The 17,147-nt window shown below is 45.2% G+C and overlaps 1 protein-coding gene across 36 annotated transcripts in view; it reads right to left on the reverse strand.

Moving 5' to 3' along the window:
- LOC110533864 (RNA-binding protein Musashi homolog 2) overlaps positions 1-17,147 on the reverse strand; it is a 321,141-nt gene that overhangs the window by 134,663 nt on the left and 169,331 nt on the right. For all 36 annotated transcript variants that reach the window (XM_090186588.1, XM_036990243.2, XM_090186587.1 and 33 more), the window contains exon 7: positions 4,345-4,393. In XM_090186588.1, coding sequence (XP_090042714.1) covers positions 4,345-4,393 — 49 coding nt within the window. The remainder of the gene's footprint in view (positions 1-4,344; positions 4,394-17,147) is intronic.

The raw sequence follows: 17,147 nt of genomic DNA on the forward strand, positions 1-17,147 counted from the left end.
TCACCCTTATTTTATTCCTTTAAATGCCAGGGAGATGGTGTGCAGCACTCGCCTTTGTCAGGAGCTTCACTCGCAGTGAGTGTCCTCTAACAGGAGAGAGAGAGAGGGAGAGAGAGAGAGGGAGAGAGAGAGGGAGAGAAAGAAGGAAAGAAAGAAAGAGAGAGAAAGAGAAAGCAAGAAAGAGAAAGAGAGAGAGAGAGAAGGGAGGGAGGGGGTAAAGAAATGTGTTTTAGCAGTCGTTTCAGCAGCAGTCACCTTAGGGGTGGCGTCTGAAGGACACTGCTGAATACTCCAAATGAGTGTGAAGAGCGGCGCAGAGAGAGGATTAGAAAGTACATTTTTACACACACACACACACACACACACACACACACACACACACACACACACACACACACACACACCTGTCTGTGCAAGGCACACAGAGGAACCATCACGACAGGAGAGTCAAAAGAACACCGCAGATACCTTGACTGTTAGACGTCCTGTCTCACGACCTCTTTTAATATAGAGGACGAGGAACAATATGTCTTCACACATCGCCCTCATGTCACCATGAAAAACTGGATTCTCTCCATTTGCCATATACACACAATGGAGTCTCTCTATCTGTCAAGTTACTGACAGGAGTACACATGTTGAGAAACTGAAAAATCCCCAACCAGAGGAATGACAGTATATACTAGTACATGCTAGTAAGACAAAGGACGACTTTCATCTGTCTCTCACTATTGTTAGCTCTGAATCAGAAAAATGGCCAGGCCCGGTGCTTATCCATCATTGTCTTCATTTGAAGGGCATTTGGCAGCCCAAAGGCAAACACCTGATTCACTCCTCTCCGCTCAGCTCCAATCCCTTCACAGACACACACTGACAGAGCAGCAGTGCAGTCAGAGAAAGATGAAGGAAAAGCAGCAACTCGTCGTCTCAGAGCAGACCTCACACTGGGTTCTGTCACTTCACATCACGATTCACTCAAACTCATATAGCACTTCCACTAGTTCAGATACTGCTCACAGAGAGACGCTTTACCAGACACACTGACAGCAGGCAGCACACACACACACACACACACGTTTACGCACAGACACATACACACACACACACACTCGCATACATGCATGAACACGCACGCTAGTGATGCCCGGGTCAGCTGTTTGTTCACCCGCACTCACCGTCAATTGCTAATAATCCATCCGCAACCGCCCAACTATATGTGATAAAGTGAAACTCTAACACCTGCACCTGACCCTAACCGGCAAATATAGATAATGCACTGTACAGTCCGAGACGGCAGAATGATTTTTGGAAAGGGGTGCAGGATTTTTTAAAAGCCTAATTTAGATATGTTTCTGCTTATATACTGAACAAAAATATAAACGCAACATGCAACAATTTCAAAGAATTTACTGAGTTACAGTTCAAAAAGGAAATCAGGTCATTTAAATAAATCCATTAGGCCCTAATCTATGGATTTCACATGTCTGGGCAGGGTTGCGGCCATGAGTGGGAGCCAGGTCCACCCACTGGGGGAGCCAGGCCCAGCAAATCATAATGAGTTTTTTCCCCACAAAAGGGCTTTATTACAGACACAAATACTCCTGAGCACCCCCCCTCCCCATCCTCAGACGAACCCGCAGGTGAAGAAGCCGTACGTGGAGGTCCTGGGCTGGCGTGGTTACACATGGTCTGTGGTTGTCAGGCCGGTTGGATGTACAGCCAAATTCTTTAAAACGACGTTGGATGCGGCTTATGGTAGAGAAATTAAGATTCAATTCTCTGGCAACAGCACTGTTGGACATTCCTACAGTCAGCATGCCAATTGCACGCTCCCTCAAAACTTGAGGCATCTGTGGAATTGTGTTGTGTGACAAAACTGCACATTTTAGAGTGGCCTTTTATTGTCCCCAGCATAAGGTATTGCCACATTTTCTCTTCCATCGCTCAGTTCGGATTGGATGCATATTTTATGTGGCTGAAATACTATCAGCTTTTATGATGATCGATAAAGATAGCAGCTTTACAGACGGTCCCTAACCGCGCATTCATTCTGTCAAGATTCTGAAAGAAGGGCCTCCCAAGTGGCGCAGCGGTCTAAGCCATTGCAGTGGTGCAGCGTCACCACAGCCTGGTGTTCAATCCCAGGATGTGTCATAACAGGCTGTGATGGGGAGTCCCATAGGGCGGCAAACAAGTGTCCCAGCCTCGTCTGGGTTAGGGGAGGGTTTGGCCTGGGGGGTTTGTGGCAGGCTGAGCGCCCCTACAGGCTGACTTCTGTCATTGAACGGTGTTTCCTCCGACACATTGGTGCAGTTGGCTTCCGGATTAAGCGAGCGGGTATTAAGAAGCGCTGTGGAGGACGTGTGACTCGACTTTCGCCTCTCCAGAGCCCGTTGGAGAATTGCAGCGATGAGACAAGATTGAGGGTAAAAAAAAGAGTGAAGATGTTGGCTACATTTGGTGTCGGACTATCATTTTACTGCAAGAAATGCTTCATTCAGGAGTTAACAGGCTATCAGGCTATGTGAGAGGTTATACAGTAGACCTAGCCTACAGCTAGATTTTGGGGCGGCAGGTAGCTTAGTGGTTAGAGCATTGGGCCAGCAACCGAAAGGCTTACAAGTTAAAAATCTGCCGTTCTGCCCCTGAACAAGGCAGTTAACCCACTTTTACCCAGTAGTCCGTTATTGTAAATAATAATTTGTTCTTAACTGACTTGCCTAGTTCAATAAAAATGTAATCCATCTGAACTGTAGGCTACAGTTTCTTTAACATGCCCTATTTGATGTCCCTGTCTTGTGACTGTCGAATTTGTATATCGCCTGACAATCATCACACATAACATGGCCGGCACTGTAATCCTCTTTACCACTTTTTCTTTAACAATCTTTCCCAAACTGTTCTGGCCCTCCCTTCTCTTTATTGTCAATTCTCCATTTAACAGATTTTCTCTTATTGAATTAAACTCCGATATTGTCCTATTTTCCACAGTGGATCAGCGTAAACTTTTTCTGCCCAAGTTCCCAAAAACATTTAGCGTGTATATGGTGCGCAGAAAGTCAGCCCTAAAGTTTAGGTTTACGCACTAGCCTAACACCAGATACAAATAATGAAAGAAATATCCTCAATATAGCCTATAGATGTGAATTGCACAAGAATTATACATTTATTTCAAAAAAATGCATTGTTTTCTCGCTTTATTCAAACCACCCGCCCTTCATCCACAAAATATTTCAAGACCCTAAACCCGCCCGTCCAGCGGATATAACCGCGGGGACTGTGGGTTATGACTCCACCCGCTCATCACTAACGCACGCACATGCACAAATGTGTGAACACACACACAGAATAGCACAAAAAAATCTATCCAACATTTACTCATCAATCCCGAGTAAAGCTCTACCTCTGCTGATGTGGTTAGGCAACACTTTCACAGAGAGGTCTGCTTCGATGCTGAGGAGATCGTCTTCGTGATAGGACTATTTGGAGAAAAGCTGGGTAGTGTGAGAGACAGAGGGGAAGTGTCTGGCCTCAGTGTGTATATGAGGTGGAGAGGAAATGCCTGTCAGCAGCTGGACGACACACACTTCTCTCTGAGAGGAGAGGAGGAAAGTGCTAACAAGCAGCCATCTAACGTAATGAGAGCAGCTAACTGGCCCTTATAACGGCTGCACTACTGTGGCTTTTTCATTCACCATACTATCCATCACATCAGCATTGCTGCACATCACTATGGACCACAGAGTCTGTCTGTCAGCAGTATATCAGGTCTTTTAGTGTCTTTTAGCCTGCAATTGGTAGCGTTTCTGGCTGTGGAGATGGTACAATTGTACTGCAGGGAGAGGGAGATGGAGACAGTTTGTCTTTGGAAAGTCCTCTGCTTTATAGAGAAACCTCCCCCTAATCCCAGATAAAGAGCAGATAAGAGAGAGATAAAGGCAGCGCTGCTCCTGGGCCTTATCTCTGCTGTTATCTCTCAGCGCAGTGAGCGGTAGTGCTAGAGGCAGGCAGACAGGCAGGCAGCACCCACGGCTGGCTCCATAACCCCCTACATACACCCAGAGAGAAGGAAGAGCCCATGCCTGTCTCTACACGACACCCACCACCGTCTGTAACATCAGTCACACCTCAGCCTGCCATAGGTTTTAAATAGCATTCTATTGATTTTTAAAGGACGTTTTCCAGTGTCTGGATAAGCACTGTAATAGGTTGGCACCTTGTGAAATGAATCACCCAGTGTTGTTTAACAGGGGAAAATGCCACAGAAATGTGCTATTTTCTGTCCCATGAATACGCGTAAAAAGAAAAACACACGGGATGTTAACATACAGATGTTGGACTTACCTCTATGTCTGTTAGTAGTTTTATCAAACATGAGCATGGCGTCTTCCACCTGAAAGACAAAAGAGGAAAACAGACATTAGTCTAAGGTCAGATAGGAGAGACCTGGAAGAGACATACACTGGTGATTCCTTCTGTACTGTGGTAAAGATGTGTTTAGAGGTTAAAAAAAGAGTGTGTATCCTTCAATGTGGGACAACGGACAGTCTTCCTCAGGGAACCATGGACAGTTTGAGTCAACCAGGTAGACACACCTCACTGCAACAACCAACCCCAGCCTCCTCTGCTCCACCAGGTAGCAGCATGATCCATGGTGATATCAACTCTCATCATGTCGTTCATTAAAGCCACACAGAGAGAGACAGACGGCAAATGTTTATCCTCACACATCTCACGACAGATTGGAAGACAGAAATCTGTTCAACTATAATTCAGAAGAAGTGGTAAAAACAACGTTGAATGTAGGCAGCCTCATTTTCATTGTGGTTTCTTGTTGAGAGAACAACACAAAAAAGAGAAGGAAAAAACAGCACCACACAAAATCACAGATGGGGAGATAGGGCAATGTCGCCGCGCACCACACATTCCCCGGTTACGGTCGCTAGGTAACGTGCGGTGTGGAGCGGAGCAGGCTGTGTCCTGGGGAGGTTTTGGCAGCGCAGTGTGGTGTGGTCCGGTGGGGGTGGGGGGCGAGGCGCGGCACGGCGGGAGGGTGGCAGGGCGGGAATGGCCATGTGGAGCAAGGGAAGAGATGAGATGAGAAGAGAGGAGCAGGGGGCTGGCTCAGATGGAACTGCCTGACTTGATAAAGAGGAGCTCTGCCAGGCCCTGCCACACTGCTGCTGCCATGCTGCAAACCTGCCACAGGATGTAGGCACTAGTCTACTGCAGCTCTCTACCACCCACATGCTAGATCTGCTGTACTATGACCACCTCCAAATGGACATTGACCTAAACCACCTGCTTACCTCTGTAGTATTTCATTTATACGGTCTCATGTATTTGTCAGTTGGTAAATAGGCAATTGGATGATATCTCATTGGTCCTTTGTGGTCTTCTGTAGCTCAGTTGGTAGAGCCTGGTACTTGAAATGCCAGGGTAGTGGGTTCAATTCCCAGGACCACCGATATGTATAAAGTATACACGCACGACTGTAAGTTGATTTGGATAAAAGCATCTACTAACTGGCATGTATTATTGCCTAGGATTTACTCTTTTCACACCTATAGTCATCCAATTTCCAAGAACACATCAGCCCTGCAAAACACATTTCCTATAAATAATATACAGCCTACACTGGTAAATAGTAGTATGTGCCCTGAAGCTGATAGAATTAAACAATAAGGCCCGAGGAGGTGTGGTATATGGCCAATACACCACGGCTAAGGGCTGTTCTTAAGCACAACGCAAAGCGGAGTGCCGGGATACAGCCGTTAGCCGTGGTATACTGGCCATATACCACAAACCCCTGAGGTGTCTTATTGCTATTATAAACTGGTTATCAACGTAATTAGACCAGTAAATATACTTTTTTTGTCATACCCGTGGTATACGGTCTGACATATAATGGCTGTCAGCCAATCAGCATTCAGGGCTCAGACCACCCAATTTATAATGTCTATTATAAAACTGCTTGTTTGGATCCTGTATGCTGATTGGACAAGCAGCATTTCAAGCCATGCTGTATTGGACATACCTACCCCTGCTAACAGTTCCATCTGATAATGATCACTCCGCCTTCATAAGAGTATCATGTTCATGTAGCTGTCCCAATCATCTCTTGTCTTTATCTCAACGAGCACATTATTTACCCTTACTTCCAGCCTAGCATTTAGTTTGGTACAGCGAGCGGGGTTAATATAAGCCTCACCGTCTGCCTGTTTCACTTTTGAATTTCGGTGCCCAGATGAGACAACTTTTTCTGAGCCGGTCAAAATCACGCATCAGCGTCATTATCATGGACATATCCAAGTAAATGCCGATAGAAAAAAAGCTCAAACAAATGAAAATGCTCTAGTGTGCTGTCATTCCAGGTTCAATGTTTGACGTGACTGAGTTAGCAGAAGTTGGCTAGCTAGCTAGCAAGTCACAAGAACGTTTTCCAGCCTGCTTAGCAACCATTTTGTTTAGAACAGACGACCAGTCCTTTTGAATAGCAACTATGCAAAAATAATTAACGACTGGGTCGCGTCTGTAGCAACATGACCAAAAGTCAATGCCATTTACCTGTGACTGTATTCATGATACAGCAGTGCCTCTTGTGCCTCATTGCTTAAGTACAAATGCCTAGTGGAAATACTAGCATAGCTTTGTAAAATGAAGAGGCCTATAGGCCATCAATGCAGTGTATTATAGGCTTCCCATGTTCAGTGATGTTAAGATAGCCGTGTGTCTGTCTGTTATTATGACACTGCAGTGGGAGGACAGGTGTCAGGCAGCTTATTCAACGCAGGACACAAGTTCAGCAGTGGTGGGGTGTTTCTCCTCTGCTTCAGGGCTCTTCAATGCAGCCATTCAGGCAGAGCACAACTCTATGGCTCTATCTGATAGAAGGTTAAGGACCTCTTCACCGCTCACACAAAACCCCTCCACACAGTCTCACTCCAGGGAAGGAGAAATCTCTCGTTCTCTCTCTCTCTGCCCTCCTCCTCTCTCACATGCTTTCCTTTCTCCTGGCTGAGTGAAAATAAAGGTTCAAAGGATAATGCATCTTATCACTATGTAAAAGGGGAGTGGAGTGGCTGGCCTTTTGTGACACTGAAGAAAAGAGTCCTAGTCTATTTATTCAGTGTGTGTTACGTTAGCTATGGACAGGAGCAACGCAATCCTCTGGCTTTGTGTCCACACAGAAAAAGCCCCAAGCTCTACAAAGGCAGTCTGAGGCCAAGAATCAAGACTAGTTCACCTTTAATAACTAAGGATCATGAAAACACATATTTATTGAATTCCTGCTACACAAACACACTTTAGCCTACAGGAGAGCATGCACATGACTGTTGAGCTAACGACTACATGGCAGATTCTAGCAGCCAGTTAGGATGAGGCAGTGCAGGTGACAGATGCACAGTGCCACCAACACTTCCCACCAAGCAGAAGTTAAAATGGCAATCGTTAGCTCATTCTGTTATTTAAGTTGAATATAGAGCTTGTGCTAGGGTGATTTACTAAATACCTGTCGAGGTTGAACCTGAGGACAAGATGGGTTGAGAGTGTTGGGGAATGCAGATTGACTCAGGTGGAGGAGGTTTGCCCTCTAACCAGGAAAAACACAAAGGGAAGGTAATCAAACCCTTGTTTAGATCCCAGGACCCCTGGGGGAAGGCTTATCCTGTTCCTGTCAGATAATATGATGCTAAACTTCCACTCCCGGACAACCTTTCCACCCGGGCCAATGCATAAACTAAATCCATAAGTATGAAAAACCTTACAAAAACGCCCAGTCAGTCTCTGTGGTACATGTCTCTGTGCTTATTGATGCTTCTGTCCTTGGATAAATAATTCAAACAGCAGCCAATTTGAATTATTTATCCAAGGACAGAAGCATCAATAAGCACAGAGACATGTAGCGTTTTTGGGCTGAAAAAGCGTCAGGGGGATATATAAGGGCTAAGGAAATGCATTATGACAGCAGTTTAGATCAGCGGCAATCACCCCATTATTTACATTCAGCACACAACAGAGAGGAATCAGAGGAGCTTCCCCGGGATCTGGGGCTAAGAACACCACAGCTCACTGTCCACTGGGACAGGAACACAGTGAGGTCTCTGCTACAACACAATATGATTTGTATGTGACTATTTGGAATCCCTTCAGGTCTACGTCAAGGCCCAGTCAGTGTCCCTGTGAAACGTAGACTTCCAGAGGCCAGAGGAAAAAGAGGGAACGATTTTGTGGTGGTGAAGGAGACGCTGAGTCACAAGATTTATATGTTTGATTAGTCATGAGGGGAGGCAGTGTGCAGACTATTACTGCTCTGGGTCACAGAATGGTAACAATGCATTCGGAAAGTATTCAGACCCCTTGACTTTTTCCATATGTTGTTATGTTACAGCCTTATTCTAAAATGTATTAAATAAAGAAATGTCCTCATCAATCTACACACAATACCCCGTACAGATTTTGGGAAATGTTTGCAAATGTATATAAAAAATATATATATATTTACATCAGTTTCAGACCCTTTGCTATGAGATTTTTTTCCCCATTGATCATCCTTGAGATATTTCTACAACTTCATTGGAGTCCACCTGTGGTAAATTAAATTGATTGGACATGATTTGGAAAGGCACACACCTGTCTATATAAGGTCCCACAGTTGACAGTGCATGTCAGAACAAAACCCAAGCCATGAGGTTGAAGGAATTGTACGTAGAGCTCCGAGACAGGATTGTGTTGAGGCACAGATCTGAGGAACGGTACCAAAACATTTCTGCAGCACTGAAGGTCCCCAAGAACACAGTGGTGACTCTTACAGAGCTCCAGAGTTCCTCTGTGGAGATGGGTGAACCTTCCAGAAGGACAACCATCTCTGCAACACTCCATAAATTAGGCCTTTATGGTAGAGGCCCGACGGAAGCCGCTCCTCAGTAATAGGCACATGACAGCCCGCTTGGAGTTTGCCAAAAGGCACCTAAAGGACTCAGACCATGAGAAACAAGATTCTCCGGTCTGATGAAACCAAGATTGAACTCTTTGGCCTGAATGCCAAGCGTTACGTCTGGAGGAAACCTGGCACCATCTCTACGGTGAAGCATGGTGGTGGCAGCATCAAGCTGTGGGTATGTTTTTCAATGGCAGGAACTGAGAGACTAATCGGGATCAAGGGAAAGATGAACGGAGCAAAGTACAGAGAGATCCTTTATGAAAACCTGCTCCAGCTCACTCAGGACCTCCGACAGGACATCGACCCTAAGCACACAGCCAAGACAATGCAGAAGTGGCTTCAGTACAAGTCTCTGAATGTCCTTGAGTGGCCCAGCCAGAGCCCGGACTTGAACCCGATCGAACATCTCTGGAGAGACCTGAAAATAGCTGTGCAGCAAAGCTCCCCATCCAACCTGACAGCTTGAGAGGATCTGCAGAGAAGAATGGGAGAAACTCCCCAAATACAGGTGTGTCAAGCTTGTAGCATCATACACAAGAAGACTCGAGGCTGTAATCGCTGCCATTGGTGCTTCAACAAAGTACTGAGTAAAGGGTCTGAATACTTATGTAAATGTGATATATATATATTTTTTTAATTTAATACATTTGTAAAAATGTCTACACTGTTTTTGCTTCATCATTATGGGGTATTGTGTGTAGATTGACGAGGGGGGAAAAATAACAATTGAATACATTTTAGAATAAGGCTGTAACACAACAAAATGTGGAAAAAGTCAAGGGGTCTGAATACTTTCCGAATGCACTGTAACTGAACACGCTGTCAATGACTCTGAAGGACTATGGGTCTTCTTTCCATTTTGTTTTATAAGACTCATATTATTTAACAATGCTCTCAATGAACAAAGCAGAAATAGCTGCTTCAATGACCCTGGACAAGCTTGTGACAACCCTCTCAATTAACTGTTTTACAGAGAAAATGAATATCGCTGTCTCTCGACCCTTCTCCCTGCCATGTGCAGCATGCACACTCCAGTGGTTTTACTAGTAGTGCTTTAACAAGGAGCAGCGGGCCAAACTTCACATCCAGGAAACACTTGTAATTACACAGCAATGAGGGACGCAAGAGAGAAACCCAAGATGTCTGACACAAAACAACTTCAGTACACCCCCTCCTCCCCTTCAGTACAGGGACACCATGAAGACAGCTGGGATGTCTGATAGTGACCAGGCATGGTGGTCGTTGTCAACAAGAACAGGAGAGCAGGCCACTGTGTCCCTTAGAAGAGTACAGTTGGAGATCCAGCCCACACAGAACTCCTGGTATGTAAGGAACCTGGAACCTGAACCAGGGCTGCTAGTAATTTCCTGACCCCCTTAGGCTGGGAGCCAGCTGTTCAATAGAGTGTTCAGACACTAATGTTCCATACCTGCTCTGCTCATATCTTGTCTAGACTAGTGGAAATTCTCATACTGGAAAGCATCACTTCATGGGATCACTTTGTCCATTGTCCTACACCTTGACCCCTTTCACACTCACCTGGTCATGATGACACAAATCAGTGACCTGTAATATACACAGCCTATAAGCATGATATTCCTTCAGAACGCTAAATGTGAGTGTTGTGAGCCAGGCAGAAGGGTATCCGGTGCATTTAAAGGTCATTTGGTGTCTAAAGCTGTGCTTTGACCGGAGGAACAACCAACAGTGAATTGCCTGAGTGATAGTGGATTGGAGAGGCGTATATATTTCATTTACATTTTGAGTTCCATTACTGAAGACACAGAAGAAAAGGCTATATACTGTAAGACGACAAAATATTCCGTCAACCTTTATTATTCAACCAGAATCATACAGTATAATCATACAGCATAGGCTATATGACTCTACTAAGGCTATGTCACTAACTTTTTCTTATGTTGACGATAACAAAATGGCTGAAGAAAAACACTTGACGCTCTGCATCCAACGACGTCGCTATGATGCATATTCTAGCAGGGACCTTTGTGTGTCATAGAATGCCTCCGAGCGCCACGGCGATGGCTTCAACAGATCCTCCTGCAGCACTGAGCAAAGCCATCAGGACAACAAATATGCACAATTAGAGAGGGAGTCACAGAGTGGCGAGTCTGACCAATGGACTGACACAGAGAGCAGTCAGGCAGACAGCATTACTACTATGATGGAACGATGTCTTCAGTCCACAGTCCTCCCCTAGCCTAGCTCTGTCTCAGTCAGTCCCGCATGCCAGTGCACGGCCCTTGGGCTGGGAGAGGAGTAGTCCATGCAGTTAGCTAAGTATGCAGGGAGGGGTAACTAGGATGACTAGACCCTGTCCATCAATCCCTCTCTCTGTTCCTGTGCCAGGTTGCAGGGAACTGTGCACTACGGGGTCAATTGATTAATAAGGCTTCATTGTGCCAGCCAAGCAGCCCGTTCCCCCTCCACCACACTCGAGCAGAGAGCCTTCTCTCCTCTTTCTGTCGGAATAGAGTATGCCTGCGAGCCAACTCCGCGCAACAGCCGATCGAGCCCTGGCCCCTCCCTCGTGAGAAAGAACCAGACAGGCTGGGAAATATTGTGCTTTCCAGCTCAAATAGTAATTGGAGAGGTGAGAAATCCTTGTGCCCTGGAGGTAACAGTTTAACATGGAGGACTTACTTAAAGTGCTGCCTTTTTCCCTTTGCCAAGGCAATCAGCTTTCTCTTTTAGAAGACATATGAATTTCACGGCAGTCTCACAAGCTGCCCCCATCCTCTTCCCTCTCCATCTCTCTCATATGCATGCTTGTGTATATGGTAATTATATTAATCAGTAGAAAAGGTGGTTAGTAAATCTGCTAATTGGTATGTAAATAAGATCCTCCTGACACTGGCAGGCCCACAATCATGTTAATTTCAAATAAATATAAATATGTCAGTTTTCATTTAGACCGAGAGCAACAGCAGGCAAAAACATGTTCAGGAGATGATGACCACGGTTGCTGTTTTCCTCTCCTCTCTCTCCCTCCCTCTCTCCTCTCTTCTCTCCTCTCCCCTCTCCTTTATTAAATGAGGATTTGCACTATCCGTATTATATAATTCAGCAGCCCTTCTCTGGTTTTGAAAGGCTGGTTTAACTAGATTTCCATTTCTTGAAGCCGATCGATGGCTAACCAAAGAGACAGGGTGTAAGGGACCAAGTAATGAAAACAAAAAGAAGGTATCTTTGCCCTTTTTTCCAAGCTGTGAAACTAGGCGATGACCATGAAGCAGGGAGCTGCACTTCAAATCCCTCTTTGTTACCAGTGAGAATGCTCCTCACGGATGCAATAGGCTCTCTGCTATGCCGCTGGGCCGTTGTCTGTGTCTCTGTGTGAACTAGCAGTATGACATCCCTATTAACGTTGCGACGCACGCGTTCATTGAATAACCAACTGGAAAATAAAATGTGATAACACTATTTCTCTTTTCATGAGTAATCATGTTGAAGATAGCGTGGTCTGATGTACACGCATCCAATGAACAAAAGCTTGGTCCTCTCAGCTGAGCCAGACATTGTACACCGTGTTATCTGAAGGTGTAGGATACGGAGAAAAGGCTTTAGAGTCTTCGGTTGAAAAGCATTACATTCAACTACAGCTGCCAATATCTCCCAGTATCCGAGCCACCTGCAGTGTTTCACTTAGATGAGGTTTAAGTTATTTTAAAGGCCATTTCAATAATATGACATTTCTCGTCACAATGGGAATGAATGAATGCCAGTCGAGTCTGTTTTTTTTCTCCCTCTCTTTAATGCAAAACGCTGTCTGTCTGTCGTTCTTGATAGCTCGTCTCTCTTTGTCAGCATAAATGCAGGAGCCCCTATTTGAATACAGTTTCACATCCCTCTATTTATTAAAGCTTGGATTAACATGACAGACGGTTTTGTCTGGGGAGTCTTTAATATGGCTCAGAGAAGCGATCCCAGCGACAGTAATAGGCTCCAGCTAATATACTTGAGTGATGCTGGTTTCCCAGAGTTAGAAAGCAGAACAATAGGGGGGGATCTGAAGCATGAATACAAAAGGTGGGATTGTAGGAGGGGAAACCAGGGAGGAGCAGGCCCACTGGAGAAGAACACACAATCACTCCATAGAGCTCCTGGAGAAGATTAAAACAAAGGGACGGGGAGAGAAAGGTCAGAGGCAGCCGGAGAAGAAAGATGAGGTGGGAGCTTGAAATCTCTCTCTCTTTCTCGAGTGAGACAAAGTTTATTCTAACCTAACGCCATTGCAAACGCAGGAGCAGGCACTCGACATTCTTCGCACTTTACACTGAAAACTATTCTCTCTTTCTTAAAGCTCTAGGTGGAATTTGAAAAGCTGTTCCTTGTCCTAATGGAATTATTTCCATCAGAAACATGTAATGGTGTAACACAATTGAGAAAGGCTTCCATAGTATTTGGTGTTATAACGAGGCATTACGCTCCTACTTTGTCTGGCTCTATTTAGAGGGCAGTTCAAGGTTACACAGAGCCTCATGTTACTAAGTGAATGAAACACATTCCATCTTCTGACTCCCGGTTCAAAGCAGTCTGTGAATAGCCTCCTACTTCCTGGTCTCTTCTCTCTATTTGAATAATTCTGGGGATTAAGGACAGAACGTGCTGCATTCCAAACACTGTTGAATCACCCTGGAGCAAATCATAGTACTGATTTGAACTGAGCCGCAACCGGCCCAGCTCTCTTTCCCCAGGCTTTTCACTTTGCATCTTCTCTTCATTCCCCCAGTCCATTTTCTCTGTCTCGCACATTACCAAGTCCACGCCAGTAATCAACTGTGTTTTTCCTCCCTTTTCTTAGGCCGGCTAGTGATCCGTAGGGGAGAGCGGCAGTGAGGTTTGTTAAAAGATCAAACACACATCTGTTAGTAGTGAGATTGGGGGGATTGTTGCTCATTCCCCAAACCTCTGGACTCTAATTACCTCCCCTCTGATGCTGGCCCCATGCCAGCTGCCATTAGTGCAGGGCAGAGTTGAGGCACACACATGCCTGACGGACGCATGGACACACATGCATTCGGTACACACACACACACACACACACACACACACACACACACACACACACACACACACACACACACACACACACACACACACACACACACACACACACACACACACACACACACACACACACACACACACAGCCTCAGAATAGCCCACCATATGACACATTGGTCCAGCAGTGATAGAGAGAGACGCCAAAAACATCTCCACTGATACAGATAATCCCATCCTATCCTAGCTCTGCACCCCACTGCAACCCTGCCTACCAGGCACATGTACAGAGGAAGGGAATGATTCACAGGACACAGAGGATTTACCTGGGGTCACATCCTCTATAGTTGTACTACAGCCTACATGTAAGATAGAGAGCTTCTGGTGCCTACTGAAACAATGTGCTGCTGTATATTTACCAGTCCTTCATAGTCCCTCACCTAACAAACCAGAGCAAATTTTTTTTGTGTTGGTTACTCTCCTACTCAAAGAGGTGAGTGAATATATAATACATAAATAATTATAAACTGGGTGGATCGTTCGGGTCAATGTTTGATTTATAGATGTATTATGAGTGTAGATAATACCATGTATTTAGCTCAGGGAGGTATGGTATTGGATGTAGTCTATATAGCTGTATATAAACAGGTGTATGAATGACAGGACATCATGTCAGTGGGCTGATGGTTGATGCCGTCCCTGTCCCCAGCCCTGCACTGTACTGTGAGCTGAGGGTGAGTCGTGCTCCTCTCTCTCTGACAGGCGGGAGGCCTGGGTCCCGCGCCATCCTCTCTGAGCTGAGCCAGACAAGCAGGTAATTCATCATCGTGCTGAAGGCTACCCAAGGTGCCTGATCGGCCCTTCATAAGGATCCCGCCTCCCACAGCAAGGTCTCTGTTTGGAAAGTGACCTGCAGTCTCTAACCGTCCTCCCCACATCCCCCTCCCACCCTCGTCCCAAATTTCCCAGCTCCAAATTACCACGGCACCATTAGAATTCTCACGCTGGCTGATGACAACCGAGCGGATATGTCACAGGTCTTCAGAATGTCATTTTAGCCCCAATTTATACGTTCACATTATGAAGCCACAGTAAGATGCAGGAGGAAGGAGAAATGTTCACCAAACCACCCAAGGCTAGGGGTTTAAATGTATTTTTGTATCCCACTCTTTGTACAGCGAACGCAATATTAGACGAACACAAAGATTACATGCATGCAAAGGGAGATTTTGAATAGACCCATTGTTGCAACACTGTGAATGTACTATTCTGTTATTCATTCAGAAGCCAATTCCAATACTGTCGCATTGTCAATTTTCTCTCATTGAAGACTGAAAATGTGAAATAACAATGACAACTCAAGGACAAAAGACATGAATAAGTCCTTTGATGGTATAGAAAGGTATAATAATATATTTTCCCACTCTGCTCGGCCTTGTTAGAATGGCAAATACTAATTTTGAGAAATAGGTGTTTAAAATTATCCAAAGGCCCATCAGTAAATCATTCCCATAGCTCTGCTCATGCCCTGTCTGTCTGCCTCAGCTCAGCGTAAACTATCACTGTAGGTGGTTGGTGGTGAGTGACTGAGTGAGGTTGTCCCAATCAAGCTCTGTCTTGTTAGGGCTCTAGTCTGCAGTCAGGGGCTGTGGTGTCTGCCTGCCTGGGGAACAGAGTCAATCAGAGGGAGCACCAGTTTAGGGACTCAGTGGGAGGTGTGCAACTGCAGGCAGAGGAGGGCCTCTCTATGTGGCAGGCTCAGCACGTCACCCAGCACACACACACACCGGGAGACCTGCCAATCAGTCTGAAAACTATACATCACCATAGTAGATTGTACCAGACGGGCCAGGAGCCACACGATATGGGGCTCACTGCCTGCTTGGTAGTGTGTTATGTTGTAAATTTGCTCTAAAGGGAGTTTGAAATCCCACAACTTAAAACTAATAAGGGCCCCAATGAGTGTTAATGTGAATGAACTTTGAATCAAATTTAACCCATTGTTAAAGTAACTGTCTAGTGAAAATCTCACTTTTCATACCCAAATAATGTTGTGGACTCATCCTATAATCAATCGTATTTGTGGCCAGAGCATAAATTTGATTTTTAATTTTTTTAAACAACCTCAAACTGAGCTGGCCAATCAGCGGTCTAGGGGAGGATGAGCTGGCCAATCAGCGGTCTAGGGGAGGATGAGCTGGCCAATCAGCGGTCTACTCACATGACTATTTTTAATGACTGGTATACACCCACACCATTATATTGTTGGGGTATGCCCACACCATTCCAACACAGAAAATATGCTTTTTAACATAGTTAATTTTTTTGTAAGGAAAACTATTTCACTTATATTGAAAGTAATTATACTGTAAGTTATATTTCATAGAAATCTGAAAACACAAAAGTTAATTTAACAAATGCTTAAGGGCAATTTTTTTGTAGCGATCTTTTTTTTTGTAGATATCTAAACCCTTCCACTAAACTCATATTCTGCTCACAGATTCCATTCTTTGTTAGTCTCGTTGTTACTCAGCCCAGAACATGATAAAAAGCTGAATGCAATGACAGATAAAGGAGACATAGTAGCATCACGTTGTTCCTGAAAATACAGACTGATTCCCTGTCTCTCTCCAGCCTGCCATCTCATGACACCGGCACACTCGCTCCCGACAGCCCCGCTCCCCCAGCCCTGTGATCTCCACTGTGTCAACAGGCAACACAAGCCGTCACACTGAATCACAGACGCTTTATCCCACCAAGCACTGCAAATGATCTACAAATGCATTTAGCATTGTCGTCTACAGAGATTCATGAGATGGTGAGGTAATCATTCCTGATCTCTTTACACCTGACAAGGCACCTCTTGAAAGGCTTCATTTCTTCCCTCCCTCTTCCCTTCACTCTCTCCCCTCAGAAACACACGACTATATGTTAACACAAATCTGCAGGTATTCTCAGTGAGGCTGAGAATGTTGGAGCAGCTCAGGCAGAAGGGAGATCAAAGGCACCACTGACAGAGTAGGTAAACATGGAAATGTATTCAGCTCATCAAGAAATGTCACAACGTCCTGTCACTGGCTCCCCTATCGCAGTCTATATATCTCTCCTGATCTGGCTGTTATTAGCCAAGTAGAGCTGGGCTGGGCTGGGCCGGGTGGAAGATGTCTGCCTCAGCCTCAGA

The sequence above is a fragment of the Oncorhynchus mykiss genome, chromosome 10 (genome assembly GCF_057628025.1).
Source record: "Oncorhynchus mykiss isolate SJ-2025 chromosome 10, ASM5762802v1, whole genome shotgun sequence".
Classification (NCBI taxonomy): Eukaryota; Metazoa; Chordata; class Actinopteri; order Salmoniformes; family Salmonidae; genus Oncorhynchus; species Oncorhynchus mykiss.